Source organism: Pituophis catenifer, unplaced genomic scaffold (assembly GCF_029215685.1).
Source record: "Pituophis catenifer annectens isolate HBS135680 unplaced genomic scaffold, rPitCat1.0.hap2 SCAF_8, whole genome shotgun sequence".
In the NCBI taxonomy this organism is placed as follows: Eukaryota; Metazoa; Chordata; class Lepidosauria; order Squamata; family Colubridae; genus Pituophis; species Pituophis catenifer.
Genome location: NW_027256888.1, coordinates 84,231,457 through 84,249,693, shown reverse-complemented (window position 1 = coordinate 84,249,693; position 18,237 = coordinate 84,231,457). Strand labels below are relative to the sequence as shown.

The window sequence follows — 18,237 nt, the reverse complement described above, 5'->3', positions numbered from 1 at the left end:
TCGGCCGCAGGGAAGGGCCCTTGGTGAGGCTGCCAGAGAGGCCTCCAGAAGGCTGGCAGAACTGGGGAGCAGCGGAAGGACTGGAAAGCCTGGATCTGGGGAGGCCCTGGGGACCCCTCCTCCCAACCTCCAGGCCGCTCCTGCTGGGCTGGGTTTGGGTGCCTGGCTGTTTTGGCTTGGAGGTTGAAAAGCCACACGGGACCTTTGTGGAGGGGGATTCCCAGCAATCCCTTGCTCTTAATTCAAGAAGCCCACCTGTGCACCTTGGCCGTCTCAAAACCCCCGCCCCTCGGCTCGCTGCTTTTCAGGTTTTGTTGGCTTGTCAGAAACCCTGGGGAAACTCGGGTTGGGGGACGCCCTCCAAGAACCCCCAATGCTGCCTCCACCGAGCCCAGCAGTCCGATCTCCCCACCGGCTAGCCAACTGCTCAGGGCTCTGGGGGGACCCCGACCGCCCCCAGTCAAAATCGCGGAGGCGCCGGGCGCCCACGGGCTCCAAGGCCGAGTCCCGCTCCCGCTCCGAGAGCGCTCAAATCCACGGCCGGGCTCTGACCCAGAGCCGCAGAGCTCAGCAAGCGGCCCCGGGGAAGGAAGCGGAACTGCTCGGCGGGTTCCTCTCCGGGCCAGAGCAGGAGACGCCAAAATCGCGCCGTTCCTCCCGGCTTCCCTGCGGCCCCGGGGCAGCCGTAGCGTGAGCGGGGCCAGCTCTGCGCCCCGCCCGTCGGAAGGCCCGCCCGGAGGGGTCGGCCGCAGCGCTGCCTCCGCCCCGAGAGACCCGGAGCGCCGCTAAGTGGAAGCCGAGGGGCCGCGTCGGAGCCAGCGGGGCGGAGAGCCCGGTGGCCGGGGCCGGCCGGGGCCGCAGCGAAGGTGAAGGGGCGCGGGCGGACGGTCGCACTGGGGGCGCAGCGGCTCCGCGGGGACTCCGCGGGGGTTGAGCCGCTCGGCGGGGCCCTGAAGGCGGCGCTCTCCCCTCCGTTGTAGCGGAGCCCGAGTGGCATGAGGCCGACGGGCCGCCTGGGCGCTCTCTGCCGGCCGGGCTTTGGCGGGGAAGAGCTGCGGACGAGCGGCGTGCCCAAGACCATGTGCAGAGCGCCCTCCGGCCGACGCACCCGCCCTTCTCCCGCGGCGCGCCTGCCAAGCGGTCCGGCCCCGCACAAGGTACCCTCCGGCCGGGCTGTTTGCGCGGCCCCTCCCAGCCCCGCCCCGCCCGCGGGGGCCCGTCACGTGGGGGGCGGTTCGGGGGCGGGGCGCGTGGCGCTGCGCCGCGCGGGCCCCCCGCCGCCTCCTTTGTTCGGACGGAGGGGGGCGCGGCCGGGCGCCGATTGGCGGGGCGGCGCCGCGGGGCAGCCGGGCGGGAGGCGGCGATGGGCGCGGCGGCGGGGCACCGGGCGCGGGGGGCGCGGCGGCGGCGGCGGCCGGCCGAGAGGCTCGGGGAGGCGATGGGATGCGGCGGCCGGGATGCCGGCGCCCCCCGGGGCGGGGAAGGGTCTCGGCCGCCTCCCCGGGGCCCGTAAAGGGCGGGCCCGGCCAGTAGCGGCGGGGGAGCGTCCCGGCCGCGCCCTCCCCGGCCTGAGCCCGGCCTTCCCCCTCAGCGACGGCGGCGCCCCCATGGATATTGACCTGGACTACGAGCGCCCCAACGTCGAGACCATCAAGTGCGTGGTGGTGGGCGACAACGCGGTGGGCAAGACGCGGCTCATCTGCGCGCGGGCCTGCAACGCCACGCTCACCCAGTACCAGCTGCTGGCCACGCACGTGCCCACCGTCTGGGCCATCGACCAGTACCGCGTGTGCCAGGAGGTGAGCCCCGGCCGGCGGAGGGAGGGCGGGAGGGCGGGCGGGGGGCTTCCCCGCCCCGCCGCCTGACCCCTCGGCGCTCCCCAGGTGCTGGAGCGCTCCCGCGACGTGGTGGACGAGGTCAGCATCTCCCTGCGCCTCTGGGACACCTTCGGGGACCACCACAAGGATCGGCGGTTCGCCTACGGCAGGTGAGGGTCCTCATTCGCAGCCCCGGGCGCCCCTCCCGCCGAAAAGGTCCGCTTCCCGATGGCCCCGTCCGGCGCGGGGCGGCTGCTGGGAGGCAGCAAGGCAGCTCTCCGGAGGGACTGCCCAGGCCCTTCAGCACCCCAGAGAGCCTGCTGGCTGCTGCAGTCTAGGTGGTTTCCCGTCCCTTCTGGGGGACGGTGGGGGGGGTCTCTGTTGCTCCTGGCCTCCCCAGAGAAGGATGTGCCTGACGGAATTAGCTGCAGGAATCCCTCCATTCTCCAGTGTTGGGGAGGGGGGCGGTCCAGGTGGGGCCCAGGAAAGAAGAAGAGTCTGGGGCGCTGGTGGGGCTGCGGAGGAATAGAGCCAGCCCTCCATCTTGGCCTTGGCCTGCCCTTCTTTGCGGCCCCTGCCTCTCTCCCTCAAGGGCTGGTAGACTCAGTGACACTGGGGGAGGATGTCATCCGCCTGATGCCGTCTCCCCCACTCCCCATCTTTTTCTTGACAGATCCGATGTGGTGGTGCTCTGCTTCTCCTTGGCCAACCCCAACTCGCTGCGGCATGTGAAGACCATGTGGTACCCAGAAATCAAGCACTTCTGCCCGCGTACCCCCATCGTGCTGGTGGGCTGCCAGCTGGACCTGCGCTATGCAGACCTTGAGGCAGTGAACCGGGCGCGCCGTCCCTTGGCCAAGTAGGGCCCCGTCCCGCCGTCTGAGGCCACTCATTCTGGGGGGGCTGGCAGGTGTGGTCAGCCCCCCATCCTAGATTGGTTCCTGCCTGTTCCTAGGGGGGCCTCCACTCTCTGCCACAGTTGGGTTAGTCTGCCCTTACAGGAGCCTTCCCGGCCATTCCTTGCTAATTGGCATACACTCCTGCTTTATTTCAGACCCATTAAACCTTCAGACATCCTGCCCCCCGAGTGCGGGCATGAGGTAGCCAAGGAACTGGGCATCCCATACTATGAGACGAGTGTCGTGGCCCAATTTGGCATCAAGGACGTCTTCGACAATGCAATTCGGGCTGCCCTTATCTCCCGCCGCCATCTCCAGTTCTGGAAATCTCACCTGAAGAAGACACAGCGGCCACTGCTGCAGGCCCCCTTCCTGCCACCCAAGCCTCTCCCGCCTATCATCCACATCCCTGAGCCAGCTGCTGGGGAAGGCCGGGGACCTGGCGCTCTCTTCCACGAGCCCCTTTGTGCCGATGTGGTCTTCCGCTTACCAGGAGGCCACCAGCTGTTTGCACACAGAGTCTACCTGGCCACAGCCTGCTCCCGATTCTACGACCTCTTCACGCTGGACTTGGGGGATGAGCCGGCTGGTGGGAAGGAGCCCGCCGGGCGGACAAAGAGTTTGGATGCAGCAGACCAGGGATGCCTGGCCACAGCCACGCGGGCTGTGCCACTGCGGCCCTCTCAGAGTGACGAGCCACTGTGCGCCGCTCGGATGCCTCGCCCGGTCTCTGGCTGGAGCCGGGGCATTGTTGATGTGCAGCGGGAGATGGTGCGGGATCCCGTCACGCAGCAGGAGAAGCCGATGACAGCCGTGTACCTGGATGAACCAGTGCAGGAGGGCCCTTTCAAGGTGGTGCTGGAGTACCTGTACACTGGGTGCCTGGATCAGTCCCAGGCCAGCCTCATGCAGGTGGCTGCCATGGCTGAGCTGCTGGAGGTCTTCGACTTGCGCATGATGGTGGCCAACGTTCTCAACAAGGAGAGCTTCATGAACTGCGAGATCACCAAGGCCTTCCATGTGCGCCGGGCCAACCGGATCAAGGAGTGCCTGAGCAAAGGCTCCTTCGCAGGTAGCAGAGAGGAGCAGGGAGGCTGGAGAGCAGCTCCCATAGGTAGCCCCCTCCCCAGGACTGATCTCCCTTCTGTGTCCCCCCCCCTCCCCTGCAGATGTGGTGTTCCTGGTTGATGATGGCTCGGTGCCAGCGCACAAGCCCCTTCTGCTCGCAGGCTGTGACTTCATGGTGGCCATGTTTGGGGGCACCTTCCGGGAGAGCTGTGCTGCTGAGGTGAGGCGGGTAGCCCTGCTGCCACCTTATAAGGGAGGAAGGACTCCCCCTGCTACGGTTGGGGGGCAGCCTCAGCTGCCGTGCATGTGCCGTTGGGGGGCTCCTGGGGGGGGGTGTCAACGGTCTCTCCTAGGTGCGAGGAGTGTCTTCCCTGCCTGGGTGCATGGAAGCCCCAGCTTGGCCCCTAGAGACCCCCGTCATGTGGTAGGGATAAGGGGGCTCCAAGGTGGCATGAGACCACAGGGCCTTCCCCTCCCTCTTTCTTGGGGATAATTGAAAAAGATGACTGGCCAGAGCTTGCCTGCCTGTGAGTCTTCCTAGCTTGGTTCTCGGCTCGGCAGCTGACCCTGTTGGGCCAGGCCCAGTGTCCGGCAGAGGAGCAGGAAGGGCCCTGGTACCCCCCCTGGTTTCTGGGACAGCCAACCAGCCTCACCATTCCTCCCCCCAAACACTGTGGGACCTCTGGAAAAAGGGTCAGGGGACAAGGCCAACCTCCTCCCCAATCTGCCAACTTCCTCCTCAGCACTGCCTCCCTCCCCCGCACTTGCTGTGGACCATGGAGCCTGCAGTTTTGTGCTTCAAGAGGAATTCCTCCCGCATTGCCAGGAGCAGCTCCTGGAGGCGAAGGGTGGGCAGAACCCTCCCTGAGCTCCCACTCTGCCATCCCCAGGTCTCCCTGCCAGGCACCAACTGTGCCTGCCTTCGGGCTGTGCTGGAGTTCCTGTACACGGAGCTCTTTGTGCCCAGCCCAGACCTGGACGCTATGGAGTTGCTGGTGCTCACCAACCGCCTCTGCCTGACCCGCCTGCAGGCCCTGACTGGTGAGTCGCTGTGGGGCTCCCCTCTGGGAGGCCACAAGCCTTCCGGGCACCAAGGGTGGCACAGCAGCTGCCAAGCACGGGCAGGGAAACGGGTGATCCACGGGGTTGCAAGAAAGACCGCTCCGCCCTGAATGGCATCTCTTCCTCTCCTTCCCAGAGCAGTATGCAGTGGATGAGCTGGTGCGTGCCAGCCTTCAGCAGGTGGAAATCGATGCCCAGGTGATCCTCTACCTGGAAATGACACAGGTATGGTGCAACCTCACCAGACCGGCTGCTGCCTTAGCCCTGGCAGGAAACCTGAGTGGAGGAGAGGCTTCCTGCAAGTTTAGATGTTTTAAGTTTTAGATTTTTTAATCCCACCTTTATTATTTGTATTAAAAGTTCAAGGGGTGAACAAGTGAAGAGTCCTTCCTCTTCCTCTTTTTCTCACAATAATCCTGTGAGGTGGGTTGAGCTGAGAGAGTGAGTGACTGGCCCAAAGTCCCCCAACCCGGCTTTCATGCCTAAGGTGGGACTAGAACTCACCATCGCCCAGTGTCTAGCCCAATGCCTTTGCCACAAGTCAGAAGTAGGCCAGATCCCCACCCCCACCCCCTGGTCCAGTGACTTTTGGGGCTATGAATTTCCCCAGGCAGGGAGGTGGCATCAGGGCTTGGGCGGCCTGACCATGCTCCTCCCTGCAGTTCCATAATGCTCTCCAACTGGCCGCCTGGTGTCTTCACTACATCTGCACCAACTACAACAGTGTTTGCCGCCGGTTCCCCCGTGAGATGAAGGCCCTGTCTCCCGGTAAGCCTGCAGTCAAAGGGAGGGAGCAGCTCCGGGGACCTGTTGCCACTTGGGTGCCTCCTTGCTTCCACCTGCTTTCTGCCTCCTTCGGCCCAGATCCATCCCGGTCTGCACGCCAGGGAGGAACTGGGGCAGGGTGGGGGGCTGCCTTAAGGGCGGCCTGGCTCCCGTCCTCAGAGTTTGCATTTCAGGCCCTCCCCTTGAGCAGCAGCAGCAGCTGACGCCTGCCGGGCCTGGCTTCTCCCCAGAGAACAGGGCCCACTTCGAGAGCCACCGCTGGCCCCCCATCTGGTACCTGAAGGAGGAGGACCGCTACCTGCGCATGCAGAAGGAGCGGGCACAGGAGGAGGAGGAGGCCCTCCGCAAGCAGCATCCGCGCAGCAAGTGGTGCTTCTGGCGCCCCCACCAGCCCAGCCATGTCTCCTGAGCAGGGTCCCACCCACCGGGGGGAGGGAGGGGGCCGCCCTACTGCTGGTGCCTTTGCTGGGGAGAGGCGCCTCTGCCTTGTCTACTAGCTGCCTCTCCACCCACAGCTCTGTGCCTCTTGCCGCGGCTGCCATGCCTTTACCTGGGGGGTGGGCAGGGGCCCAGCATCGGTTGCTACCTCTGACCTTGGCAGTATTCGGGGGGGGGGGAGTGGACGTGCAGGGGATGGAGGAAAAAGAGGGGGGTTTGTGGTGTGTCTACGTGCTGTGGAAGGGGATTGGTGGGTGGATTTTGGGAGGCGGGGGGGTGCATGAGCAGAGGAGCTAGAGCCCCTTAGTTGGGGGGGGGCACTAGCTGTAGAAAGGGCTCCCTCTTCCTTGTCCGTGGGAAGGGGGCAATGCAGAGAGGCTTTGAGGCTGCGCCTCGGGCACCAGGCAGCCTCTGCCCAGAATTGGCCTTTCCTTGGGGTGGGAGCATCCACTCTTCCTTCTTGCCCCTCCTGCCTGGTGCATTAAGGGAAATTGCTGCCAATAATTTTAGCAAAGGGGGGGGGGGAGAGCCTGCAGAGCTGCAGTTTTTAAACCTTTTTCACTTTTTTCTACCATTTTTTTCGCAACATGTAAGCCAAGCACAAACTGACTTGGGGGGTGGGCCAATGTGACCTTCCCACCCCGGACCGAAGGGCTTTGATGCCCCTAGGCCCCTCGTGGCCTGCGTGCATCTGCATAACCACTGTGAGCTGGGCTAGCCCCCATTTCTTATACATTTTGCTGTTGGGCTGTTTGGAATCTTTAATAAAGAGCCTTTTGTATTGTGCATCCCGGAGTCTGCCAATACCTCTCCTGGGACGGGGGTGGGGGCACCTCCCTGGCCTGTGGAGGACATGGGGGGGGGGGTGTGGGTGACAGTGCTGCTTGGTTCCATAATTTAGAGGCCTCGGGGCAAATGAGCCACCCTGTGTTTCTGCTGCTCTCCGTGGGCCACACCCCACAACTGGGGGCAGGATGGTGGGTTTGGGTTAGGGTTCCTAACTGGCAACCTAGAAGGATCAGGAGGTGATCAGCTCCGCAGGCACTCCCGCCGCTGCATGCAGGAAATCACTTTTAAAAAAAGGCAACAGCACCAGACGTTCTATCTTGTCAGCCAAACATAACTAGATTTATTCATCAGGAAAAGAGACAATTTGGCCGCTTGCTCTGAAACGCTAAAAAAGCAACCGAGCTATGTGGAGCCTAAACAAACCCAGGCAGGGCAGGAGGACCTTCTGGCCAAGATCCACAAAGCCACCCCAGGTTGTTCTGGGACTGCACTGGCATTTCCCCAAGGAAGGACTCTGCTGCAGACTCGGCCGAGCTGCCCCTCAGCCCTGGAGGTGCGAGACAGTCGGCCTGCAGAGATGAACCAGTGGAAACAAGGCGCCAGCCGGCTCTCCTCTCAGCCGAGGAAGGACCGGATGGGCCTCCCTGCTTCAAACTCCATTGCGGGTGGGATTCTCCCTGGCAGAGGGGGCACCCTGAGCTATTGGGCCAAAGGAGACGCCTTGGCACCGGATGTGCCAGGAACCCCAGGGAAAGCCTGCTTGGCCCAAAAGAATGAAGAGTCTTTGGGGGCGGCATTTTCAGACGGGGGGGGGGGGTGAGGGGTGAGGCAGGAGCTCCCTTCATGTGCCTTCTGGCCAAGCTGGCTTCATCACAACTGCTTTCCACCCGAAGGGCTACACCTGGTGGTACAGGATGATCTCGTTCAGCTCGAAGCCCGTGATGGCGAAGGCAGTGCCCTCTGGGTTACAGAAGCGGGCACCACAAATCTGGGTATCGGTCACACACTCTGTATGGCAATGCTCGATCTGAGGGAAACAGGTGGGTCCCTTTCAGACATTCCTGCCCCCCCTCCCCGAGCGCCATTGCACTGGGAAGCCCGGAGTGGCCTGACCGGAGGGAATCTGTCCCGAGGCTCCCATGCAGAATCACTGCCAGGTCTCCCCGGGGTGACCCCCAGGCCCAGAGACCTTCAGCCGGCATTCTTTGTCCCAGCCAGGCCTGGGGCAAGGTGGGGCCGTTCCAGCTTGGTAAGGGGACCACCAAGCTTTTCCTGGAGAGTGAAGCAAGAGGAGCTGCCTAGGAATGCAGAAACGCCCTCTGAAAGACGGGCATTTTCCACCCTCTCAACCGAATGGCCCTTGGGCTCACTCACCTCCAGGCTCTCTGTGTCCACACTGTGGCTCAGTCCCCAGACCCGCACAAAGGAGTCCTCAGCGGCAGACAGCAGCTGGGCAGGAGAAAGACACAGACAAGGTCTCAACGGAGGAGGGGGAGATTCTGGCTTTGCAGCCCTGGATTGGAGACCCTTCCCACAGGAGGCGACCCTTCCAGGAGTGTCAAAGCTGCCAGAAGGGGTCCTAGCTGGGCCAAGTGCACCCAGGCAGGCTGTGATTGTGCTGACCTGCACATAAGCATTTGCCCATGGGGTGAAGCACCTCCACCAGCTCTGCAGAGCCTGCCTGCCACCTGTGCCAAAGAGCCCAGGTGTGAGCATGCAGCAGCTAAGGCACAGTCATGCCTTGAAGGTTGGGGTCAAGACCAAGGGAAGCTGACCGGTGCCAAACTCTGGCTTGCCCCTCCCCCATGGCGACGGGCTCACCTTCCCTGAGAGCGGGGCCAGGTCCAGGGCGTAGATCCAGCGGGCGTGAGCACTGACTTGGGCTCTCAGGGTCCCATGCGCCGCTTCATACAGGCGAATCTGCCCATTCCCATAGCCGGCTGCAATGACCCCATTCCACAGCTTCACGGAGGAGCAGGTGCAGCTGGGGCGCGAAGGGGAGGGATCAGGCCCTGCTGGAGCTCAGAGGCAGACGGAGGGCAATGTCCCACAACCTTCAGCGGACTGAGCAAAACCCGCAGCGAGGGGGTGGGTGGGGGATGTCGCTGCCTCACCTTTGCAGCCCAGAGCATGGCCGGTTTCCCTGCGAGGAGAGCGGGGTTTCGCCTTCCACCCCGTTCCGAGCAGCCACCCTGAGCTCCACATAGCAACCTGGCCTTGTTGCCGCGCAGAACTTCCACCTGCCCACCCCTTGCTCCTCCCCCCCCGGTCCGTACTCAGAAGCCGGGATTTTGGTGATCAGCCTGAAGGTCTCTCCAGAGCCCCAAACGCACAATGCTCCAGAGTCGTCCGCCGTCACCAGATCCGCAGCTCCCTCCTGCAGCAGGGGAAAGACAGGACTGCCGTTGCAGGCCCTGGGCATGCGGTCTCTTGAAAGCCGGCCTGAACAGCTCCCTGGTGGCCAGAGGGACCCAGACAGCCACACGACGGGGGGGGGGGGGGGCGGCTAAAGGGCTGAGTGCTGCTACCCCCCCCCCCCAGGCTCAGAGGAGGCAGCCCAGAGTGAGTCTGTGGGCTCAGCCTGGCCTTACCGGCTGCTCACAGAGCTCTGCGCCGATGTCTGTGATGGGGCTGTTGTGCTGCTCAAGGACTTCGCTCAGCGTGATGTTGGTGCCTTTGGCGGGGACGTCAAAGACGAGGACTGAACCGGTGGATGTCCCTACAAGGGGGATGTGGATCAGGCTGCCCCTCCCCGTCTCTACAGAGGCACCAGCAGGCTCACGCTGCGCAATGAGGGACCCTCCTGGCCACAATGCCCCCCACGTGCCACTTTCAAGGAGTACCTCGGGGGCTGGCATCAGCCGTGGACCCCAACCAGCCCCGCCAGACGGCTGCAGCCTGAACCCTCCTTTTCTGGCCCTTGCACAACTAGGCTGTGCCCCCCCCTCCCAGCCACGTCCAGGGGCCCCGCCGGTCCCTGCCTTGCTCACCTACACACACAAAGTGCAGTCCTGTCCCTGCAATCCCCCGGGCAAACAGCAGCATCCCTGGGGGGCAGAAGGCGGAGATGAGCGGGCAGGGAGAAAGCGCCCCCTCTGCTCCCACCGAAGCTTTCTTCGGACAGCTCCAGGGCCCAGGGAGGCCCCCGGGGAGCAGCACCCCAGGGATTCCGAGGGGCCGCACCCGGGCGCGCTTCTGGGGCGTGCACGGCCAGCGGGGGGTGTCCCGGGGGCTCCGTGCTTGGGCGGGGCCGGCGCCCCCCGACCCCGGGGAGGGTACCTGCCGAGGCCTCCATGCCGTCCAGCGCGTGCCAATAGACCATGGCGGAGCCGTCGGGCTCGTACATCTGCCGGGAGAGGCGGAGGGGCCGGTTGGGCGCAGGTCTCCCCCCTCCCGCTCCCTCGCCCCCCCTCCCTCCCTCCCGCCGGGGCTCACCTGGATGCCCTTCCACGAGGCCAGCACCAGCAGCGTCCGCGAGGGCAGCGCGCACCAGGCCGCCTGCAAGAGGGCAGCGTTTCTAGCGGGGGCCCCCCTCTCCCGGCCCCCCGGCCCCCCCCCGGCCCCCTGCCGACCTGCGTGACGATGGGGGGCCCGAGGCCGCCCTCGCGGGCCTGCAGCTGGCGGTGCGCGCAGCCCGGCCCGTCCGCCGCGACGCTGAGCAGCCCGACCGAGGCGCCGTGCACGCTGGCGAAGTAGGTGAGTCGCTTGGCGGGCAGCGGCAGGACGGCCAGGTTGTTGTAGAGCGCCAGGCTGCTCCCGCGCAGCGCCAGGCCCCGCTCTCGCCGGTACATCGCCGCCGCTGGCCCGGACGACGCGCAGGCGCGGAGGGGCGGGGCGGGGCGGCCGTTGCCGGGGACGCGCGCGGGAGGGGCGGTTGCCCGGCGACGGCGTCGCGGGGAGGGGCGGGGCGGGGCGTCCGGGGGGCGGCGAGGCTCCGGGATGGCGTCCCGCGACCGCGTGGCCCAGGCCAAGTCCCGCGCGGAGCGGTCCCGGCCGCCCACGGTGCCGGTGCCGCAGGTGGAGATCGTGCCGGGCCGGCTGTCGGAGGGCGAGTGGCTGTCGCTGCTGGCCTTCGAGGAGGCGGAGGACGTGGCGGGCGACGTGCTGGCGGCGCTGCTGGAGCTGGTGCTGGGCGAGTGCTACAAGGTCTACCTGGCCCGGCAGGTCGGCCCGTTTCCCCCCCCCCGCAGCCCCAGCCCCAGCCCCACCGTGGGGGGGGGAAGAGGCGCCCCCCGCGTCCCTCTGCTCCGCGGGAGGGGCGCTTCCCGAGCCCCCCCGACGCTGACCCCCTGCCCCCCACGCCCGCAGTGCGTGCCCTACGTGATCGCCCAGGCGCGGGAGGCGATGCTGCAGATCGTGGAGTGGCGCTTCCTGGTGCGGGACGCGGGCGAGAGCGACGTGGCTGCGGACCCGGCCTGGCAGGAGGACGAGGAGCCGTCCGCCGCCGTCCCCGACTCCTGGGCCCAGGGCTCCGTGCCGGTGCTGCAGACCGTGCCCAGCCCGGAGTGGGAGGTAGGGCGCGGCGCAGCCGGCTAGAGCCGGGCCGAAGGGAGCCGAGCGGAGGGCGCTCCGACGGAGGCTCGGCCCGGCCCGGCCAGGCTGGGAGGCTTCGGGTCGGGCGGCTTCCCCGGTCTTGCCACGGCGGCAGCGAAGGGAAGCGGGAGGCTCTCAACCCAGAGCCCTAAGCTAGGAAGTGCTGGGAGGCAACCTCAGCTGAAAGCTGCTTCCTTGATAGAAAGGCCGCGTCTCTCCTTCTGACGCTAAAGCAGCCTTGAACCCACCGCACTCAGGCGCTCAGCACTCCCCTGCTTCTCCCTTTCCTCCAGGTTCCTGCAGTCAAAGTGCCAGAGGAGGAAGCGCCTGCCCTCGAGGAGCTGCCAGGGGAGGAAACCACTCAGGCTGAGATGCCCCTCCAGTGGGGAGAGGAAGTACCCCAGGCACCCTCCCTGCTGGAAGTCAAGCCTCCCAAGCCCCAGACGAGGAGGGGGCTGCCCAAGGGCCGGGCTGCCCAAGGGCCCATGGCTGCCTTTCCCGGGCGCTCCTTCAAAAGCAGGCCGTCCTGCCAGCCGCTCCTGGTAGCCCAGCACTCGGCCAGATTGGATGGCAGTGCCAAGAACATCTCCAAGAAGGAGCTGCTTTGGCGGAAGTTGCCCCACGGCCCCCTGGAGGTGAGCTCCCTGCTGGGCAGCAGGCAGCCCCTACTGCCTTCCTCGTGCAGCAACCTCCTCCGCATCCAGATGGGCCGCCCTCCCAACATCAAGGATGTTTTCTACGACGAGATGGGCAACGTCACACTGGTGCCTCACCTGGAGCCAGCCCGCTTGCCTAAGCGGTGGATAAAGCCCACCGTGGAAGTGGTGGATCCTGATGTTGAGTCGAGGCGCCAGGAAACCCTGAAGATGGTCTCGGGCCGCTGCAAGCAGCACCGTCCCCCGAGTGGCCCTGTCAAGCGGGCCCCCGTAGATCAAAGCATCCTCCAGGCTCAGGTAGAGCCGGAGGACCCCATGAAGGCAAGGCAGAAGGCCCGCCTGGAGCAGGTGGCCTGTTCTCCTCTTCCAGCAGGAAAGACCCTCGAGCCCACCCGCTTTGTGTTGGTCAAGCCCACCTTGTTGGTGGAGACAGTTGACCTCGCCCCGGGAGTGAGCCTCCACCGTGGCGGTAGTGGCGCATGCTTGCGGCCTGCAGAAGATGCCAAGGAAGCAGGTGGGCCCTTTCCCAGCAGGGCCAAAGGGCCCTTCTTTCAGGAGCCACAACTTCTGCCACATTTGTGCCCCAAAGCTGTGCTGGGATGAGGATCAGGGTGTTCACTGGACACATCCCAGCCTCACACTGTCCTGAAATAAAATGGATGTGACACACTCACACCTGTGGCTTTTCTACGAAGCCCTGACTCTGGCTGATAATGAAAGGAAGCGATTTGGGGAGACGATTCCCCCACCCACCCACTTGTCTTCTGTGGTTACCTTGCAGAAGGGAGGTGTTCTGTGTGGAACCAGTGTCCCTCCCCCCCCCACTTTGCAGTAGAGGAATTGGCCAGCACATAGTTGCATCTCAACTGAAAAAGCCCCCCCTGCCCCCCCCGGGAGGTGCTTGCTGCCCTTCGAAAGGTCCTTCAGGGTTGACTGGACTGCATAATCGCCTGATGGGGCCATGGAAGGGTGCTTCTCCCCTCTTACTGAGGAGGGTGAGAGAGGCAGCGAAGGGCGCGGTCATTTTTATTGGAAAGATAGTCAAAATAACACTGAAGCCTATGGGGGCAAGAGGAAAAAAGGAAATTGCACAGAGATTTCTGGGCAAAGTTGTCCAGGGAGCTTTGGTGGGTGGGGATGGCCTTGTATCAGATTCGGGCCATCCTAGAGCATTTTCTGGCTCTCGTGGCTCTAGGCTTTAAGGGGGTGGGGGTGTTGGGCAGAGGCTGCTAGTGGCCGACCTGTTCAGCAGAGTCCTGCAAAGGGCCACCCCAGAAGAGCCATGATATGAGATCACCCAAACCAAGCAGCCCCTGCCTGGCTTCCTCAGATTAGCTTGTAGAGCCGGGTGGAGGTTTCCAGCAGCTCCCTGTGTTCCTGGGTAGTTCTCAGTGGTGCGCTCTCTCTCTCCCTCCCTCCCTCTCAAAGTAGCGAGATGGGCTTACACTGGCACCAAGTAAAAGCTATGCACAAACCTTTGCTGAAAATACTTTTTGGGTATAAATAATGTCCTCCAGAACAATAAAAAGATTGTGTGGCGTTTTGAACAAAAGAGTGTAATCCCAAGAAATCCCCCACACTTCCCAGAGGAATAAAACAGTCTCCCCAAATATACCAAAAATACCAAGATTTTAGAATAGCTGATCTTTACTGTGTCCTGCGATTGAACTACATTTTGAATTAAGACCTAAAAGAGAAGCTCTTAGTGAAGCCAGCTCTCCCTATTTACACTTGCAAGTTGTGAGATAACAAACTTTCTGCTTTAACACCAACTGGACAGTTGTTCCCCTCTTTTGTTGTGGCAGGTGCCCAATACCTGCCAGACCCTTCAGCCTCCTCCTTATGCAACCTCAGCCACTCTGGGTGTGGAGGGTCAGAGAGCCATTGAGAAAATAACCCCTTTGTGAGTGGAGTTCTGTCCCTGCTATTTGGGCTCACTGTGGCCAATTGGGGAAGGACCCTGGTGCTGTTAGTAACTAATTGGGAGCATTTTAATAATTATAGGAGGTGTTGTCCCAGCACCTCCTGTAATGTCTCCCTGCTTCAGTGTCTGAGCTGCAAATTCTAAATTAGCCAAACAAGCACCTCCTCATAACAAACAGACCACACAAAGTTTGTTTTAAATGAGTTGGTGGTTGTGATAAAGAGTATTTCAACACCCCTGTGCTGTGGTATCTCACAGGTTGTTTTACTAGAGGATGCCTGTGTAAGGTAATTTCACCCAAGATAGTCAGAATACGGGTTCAATAACAAAAGAGGAAGGGATGCCTAACCCCACTGCTGATAGGGATTTCTTAGCTGTGATTTTCCTGCATATTGCGTTAAACTTCTAATGCAGAATTTTCATAATGTTTGCACATTAGTAGAACCAGTGTGTATATACAGTGTTTTTTTCCAAGTTCCACACATCCTAGATCTAGAAATAAAATCAAATGCAACTCTGAAATCAGTAAAGGCAACATATAGTGCTAACTCAGCTTTACTTTTCAAGTAGATGTTGTAAAATGACATTCATTCATCCAATTCCTTCAACTTTCTTATATGTTTTAGCCTCCAGCCCCCTGATCATCTTTGTTGCTCTTCTCTACACTCTTTCCAGAGTCTCAACATCTTTTTTACATCGTGGCGACCAAAACTGGATGCAGGATTCCAAATGTGGCCTTATCAAGGCCTTATAAAGTGGTATTAACACTTCATGTGATTCCATCCCTGTTGAAGCAGCCAAGCACATGGTGCCTCTTCCAGCCTGTCTCAGATCCAATCTCTTTAAGGATGAAGTGCTTCGGGGCAGACCCTGCAGTCCCCCCTTTCGGCACCTCAACTCAGAAAGAATCCCTTTGGATTGATTGATTGATTTATTGGAATTTGTCAAACAAAAACGTGAAGAATAAGAGAATAAAAATACAATGACCGGGACGATAGGCATGTTAGTGCCCTTATGCACGCCCCCTCTACCACGGGTGGGTTCTAAATTTTTTTACTACCGGTTCTGTGGGTTATTTTGTGGGTGTGGCTTGGAGGTCATGTGACTAGGTGGGCGTGGCTAGCTGGTCAGAGTCATTTCTGGAAGGTCCTTGCACTTACGACCAGTCCTCGCACTTACGACCTGACTCATTTGTTTGCTTTTAACACTGATCAGCTGTAGGACGGCCCTTTGAAGCCCCACGGCAAGAGTTTAAACTGTTTTTTTTCCTCTAGTCATCAGCTGAGACTCAGGAGGCAGCAATAGATTGGGGGTGGGACCAAATAAAAGGTAAGAATAACGTGGGGGGGTGGGAGGGCGGAGGGGGCAGAACCGGTTCGGTGATGTCATATCGTCACCGCTACTGGCTCGGCAGAACCGGACCGAACCGGGAGGAACCCACCACTGCCCTCTACTGACCACTTAAGTATGAAGTAATTTGTGACTTCAATTTATCAATTTGTGACTGAAACTGAAAATTTGTAGCTCTGAGAACTGAATCAGGTAGGGCATTCCAGACTTCGACAACTCTATTACAGAAATCATATTTTTACAGTCAAGTTTAGAACGATTTACACTGAGTTTAAAACGGTTGTTTGTGCGCTTATTGTGATTAAAATAGAAAAAGTCATTTACAGGTAAAACTACTATATAATTTTGTATGCAATACCTAGGTCTGACCACAAGTGATGCAGTTCTAAATTATCCAAACCGAGAATTTCGAGCCTAGTACCATAAGGAATTCTATTGTGTACAGAAAAGTGCAAGACTTTTCTCGTGAAGTACTTCTGAACCCGCTCGATTGTACTGATGTCAGATGTATATTGGGGATTCTGAACTGTTGAACAATACTCTAAAATTGGTCTAGCATAGGTTTTATAAGCTCTAATTAGCAATACAATGTTTCCAGAAAAAAAGTTTCACAAAATTAAGTTTACAACTCTATAATGCTTTTTTAGCAACGCATAAAGTCAGCATAAATCGTCAGAGATAAATACACCTAGTTCCTTATCAAAGTGAGGGTCATCTTCTAGATCAATGCCACCTAGCTTATACTGTGTTTCCCCGAAAATAAGACCCTGTCATATTTTTTTGAACCCCGAAATAAGGGCTTGGTCTTATCCGCGGGGGGGGGGTGGTCTTATTATTTTTGGGATGCAGGAGACAGCGAGCATGGCCACCTCATGGCTTCTGCTGAGTCAGACACATGCTCGTCAGCTGTTCGCTGGGGCAACCAAAAGTGGGAATCTCCCCAGGGTTCTTGGCACTTGCCCGCCTGCCATCCATCCATCCCCCTCACCTGCAAACTCCCGCCCCGCTCCTACCTCTCTGCTGGGCGACCCCCGGCAGACCCAAATGCCCAAAGCCTGCGCCCACCCAGCTCCCTTTTCCACAGCACCCGGCTCTTTATCGAGGGGGGTGGCATATGGGGCAGGGGGAGAAGCAAGATGCATGGAGCAAGATGGGGCTCGCTTCTCTTGCTGTCTCTTCTCCCCCCACCCCTCGCCAGGGGCCAGGGAGATGCGAGACACGTATCTTACCTGCCTTGCAGCCCTGTCGCGTGTCTCGCTGTTGTCTGCAGGCAAACACGTAGGGTAAAATCAAACCTCGCGAGTTCAAGAAGTTTGAACTTGCTGTCAGTTTTGGAAGACAATTTTCTTTTTTGCTTCTTAACTGCCACATATTTTAGCTGGGGAAGTTGGGAGGGGGTTGTTGGAGCGATAGAAAGTTAGTCATAACAACATTCCGTATTCAAGGACTTTTGCCTGCATCTGATGGAGACTGCCTGAAGATTGTATCCAGTTGAGTGTGAAGAGTTGATTGGACAATGTGACGAACTTGTGGCTGTGGGGCAGGGCTGTGAACTGTCAGCTGGGTGTGGAAAATCGGGAAGCTTTCAGATTCGGGTTTTCCCAGATGTGTCAACATGACATCTCTAATAAATTGGAACTTTGAGGAACCTCAGGCCTCAGAGCTTTATTTCGTTAGGAGTGTTCCTTGGAACCCTGACACTCGTGAGGTTTTTTTTACCCTACGTGTTTGCCTGCAGACAACGGCGACACGCAACGGAGCTGCAAGGCAGGTAAGATGGCTCCACGCACCCCAATGGTACCGTAAAGCAGCCTGGCTTTTGCCCTTTCCCACTGTCTCTTTGTCGAGGGGGATGGCAGGTAGGGCGGGGGAGAAGCGAGATGCGTGGAGCATGATGGGGCTCCTCTTGCAGTTTCTTCTCCCCCTCTTGCTGGGCATGGTAGGGCTTCCTGCCCCTGCCCAAATTGGATGCAATTTGGGGGTGGCAGGTGGGGAGGGGTGGGGCCGGGGAAACGCAAGATGTGCGTCTTACCTGCCTTGCAGCTCTGTCGCATGTCTCACCGTTGTCTGCAGGCAAACACGTTGTAGGGTAAAACCAAACTTCTCACAAATTCAAGAAGTTTGATTGAACTCACAAGGTTTTTTTTACCCTACGTGTTTGCCTGCAGACAACGGCGAGACACGCGACAGAGCTACAAGGCAGGTAAGACACATTTCACATCTCCCCAGCCCCACCCCTCCCCGTTTGCTTTCCTTGGGAGGGCCTCATATCCTGCCTCCCTTCCCTCCCCCCCCCCAGGTCTGGCTCTGTTGCTCTGCCTTGACCTTCTTCTCTTGGGAGGTTTTTACCTCCTGCCCTTGAAGAGGAAACTTGGCAGCTCGGCTCCCTCCTCCTTCAGTGCTGCACTATGGCTTTCTAGCTATTGAAGAACAATATATTCATCTTTGAAGACCCTCTGTGAATTTTATGCCCCATGCTGCATTTTGCTACACCATATGAAATAAACTTAAAGACCCAGACTTGGCTCATAAGCTCTTCAGAAGTATCCCATTCTATTCATTATCAAAGGTAAAATGGGAGAACCCAGGATGCTTATCTCTAATTCCTAGGAATTTGGAGCCACAGAGTCTTGATGATAGATTTGGCACCTCAAAGGTTGAAAAAAGGGGCACCCCACGGCTAGCCTGAAGCATGTCCTCTTAAGTCTCATTGTTGGTTGCTTTGTGTTTTTATTCTGTTTGCCACGTAGGTTTGTAATAAATAAGTAATCCGGTTGTAAAACATAGGAATTGCCACAAATTCTCCAGCTGTGTTCTCTGCCTTGGCCAGCTCCACTCCCTCACAGCTGCAAGTCATTGCCTGTACAGTAATTTCCTTTATTTTCTCTTTCCCATAGCTTGGCCTTGGAATTTGT

At 60.0% G+C, this 18,237-nt stretch overlaps 3 protein-coding genes across 8 annotated transcripts; 2 read left to right on the top strand and 1 right to left on the bottom strand.

Moving 5' to 3' along the window:
• The first annotated feature begins 791 nt into the window (after positions 1-791).
• Positions 792-6,219, top strand: LOC139320058 (rho-related BTB domain-containing protein 2-like). Of its 5 annotated transcripts, none has more exons than XM_070948184.1 (10): positions 792-866; positions 1,592-1,799; positions 1,884-1,987; positions 2,491-2,676; positions 2,872-3,788; positions 3,886-4,004; positions 4,675-4,825; positions 4,983-5,071; positions 5,509-5,614; positions 5,863-6,219. In XM_070948184.1, the coding sequence occupies exons 2-10, from the start codon at positions 1,608-1,610 to the stop codon at positions 6,039-6,041; spliced, it is 2,043 nt and encodes a 680-aa protein (XP_070804285.1). In that variant the 5' UTR covers positions 792-866; positions 1,592-1,607; the 3' UTR covers positions 6,042-6,219. The 5 variants fall into 5 exon arrangements, 4 of the variants coding, with proteins under 4 accessions (XP_070804285.1, XP_070804284.1, XP_070804283.1 ...); XM_070948183.1 differs by lacking the exon at positions 792-866 and adding an exon at positions 1,043-1,157; XM_070948182.1 differs by lacking the exon at positions 792-866 and having other exon boundaries at positions 1,382-1,799; positions 5,870-5,993.
• Positions 6,220-7,187: 968 nt separating this feature from the next.
• Positions 7,188-10,650, bottom strand: WDR54 (WD repeat domain 54). 2 transcript variants are annotated; one of them, XM_070948536.1, is made up of 9 exons: positions 10,432-10,650; positions 10,295-10,357; positions 10,139-10,205; positions 9,850-9,906; positions 9,451-9,578; positions 9,136-9,236; positions 8,681-8,843; positions 8,234-8,308; positions 7,188-7,886 (listed from the first exon to the last, which is right to left on the bottom strand). In XM_070948536.1, the coding sequence occupies exons 1-9, from the start codon at positions 10,648-10,650 to the stop codon at positions 7,755-7,757; spliced, it is 1,005 nt and encodes a 334-aa protein (XP_070804637.1). In that variant the 3' UTR covers positions 7,188-7,754. The 2 variants fall into 2 exon arrangements, with proteins under 2 accessions (XP_070804637.1, XP_070804638.1); XM_070948537.1 differs by having other exon boundaries at positions 7,188-7,760.
• Positions 10,651-10,798: 148 nt separating this feature from the next.
• On the top strand, positions 10,799-12,651 carry CUNH2orf81 (chromosome unknown C2orf81 homolog). Its single transcript, XM_070949131.1, has 3 exons — positions 10,799-11,023; positions 11,168-11,371; positions 11,686-12,651. The coding sequence occupies exons 1-3, from the start codon at positions 10,799-10,801 to the stop codon at positions 12,649-12,651; spliced, it is 1,395 nt and encodes a 464-aa protein (XP_070805232.1).
• The last annotated feature ends 5,586 nt before the right edge of the window (positions 12,652-18,237 follow it).

Coding starts and splice junctions, on each gene's coding strand:
- LOC139320058 (XM_070948181.1), top strand. CDS start 1,458: ATGCCGGCGCCCCCCGGGGCGGGGAAGGGTCTCGGCCGCCTCCCCGGG. Junction 1,800..1,883: donor AGTACCGCGTGTGCCAGGAG/GTGAGCCCCGGC, acceptor GGCGCTCCCCAG/GTGCTGGAGCGCTCCCGCGA. Junction 2,677..2,871: donor GCGCGCCGTCCCTTGGCCAA/GTAGGGCCCCGT, acceptor GCTTTATTTCAG/ACCCATTAAACCTTCAGACA.
- CUNH2orf81 (XM_070949131.1), top strand. CDS start 10,799: ATGGCGTCCCGCGACCGCGTGGCCCAGGCCAAGTCCCGCGCGGAGCGG. Junction 11,024..11,167: donor AGGTCTACCTGGCCCGGCAG/GTCGGCCCGTTT, acceptor CCACGCCCGCAG/TGCGTGCCCTACGTGATCGC. Junction 11,372..11,685: donor TGCCCAGCCCGGAGTGGGAG/GTAGGGCGCGGC, acceptor CCTTTCCTCCAG/GTTCCTGCAGTCAAAGTGCC.
- WDR54 (XM_070948536.1), bottom strand. CDS start 10,650: ATGTACCGGCGAGAGCGGGGCCTGGCGCTGCGCGGGAGCAGCCTGGCG. Junction 9,907..10,138: donor CGGCATGGAGGCCTCGGCAG/GTACCCTCCCCG, acceptor TCTGCCCCCCAG/GGATGCTGCTGTTTGCCCGG. Junction 8,844..9,135: donor ACCAAAATCCCGGCTTCTGA/GTACGGACCGGG, acceptor TTCGCGCCCCAG/CTGCACCTGCTCCTCCGTGA.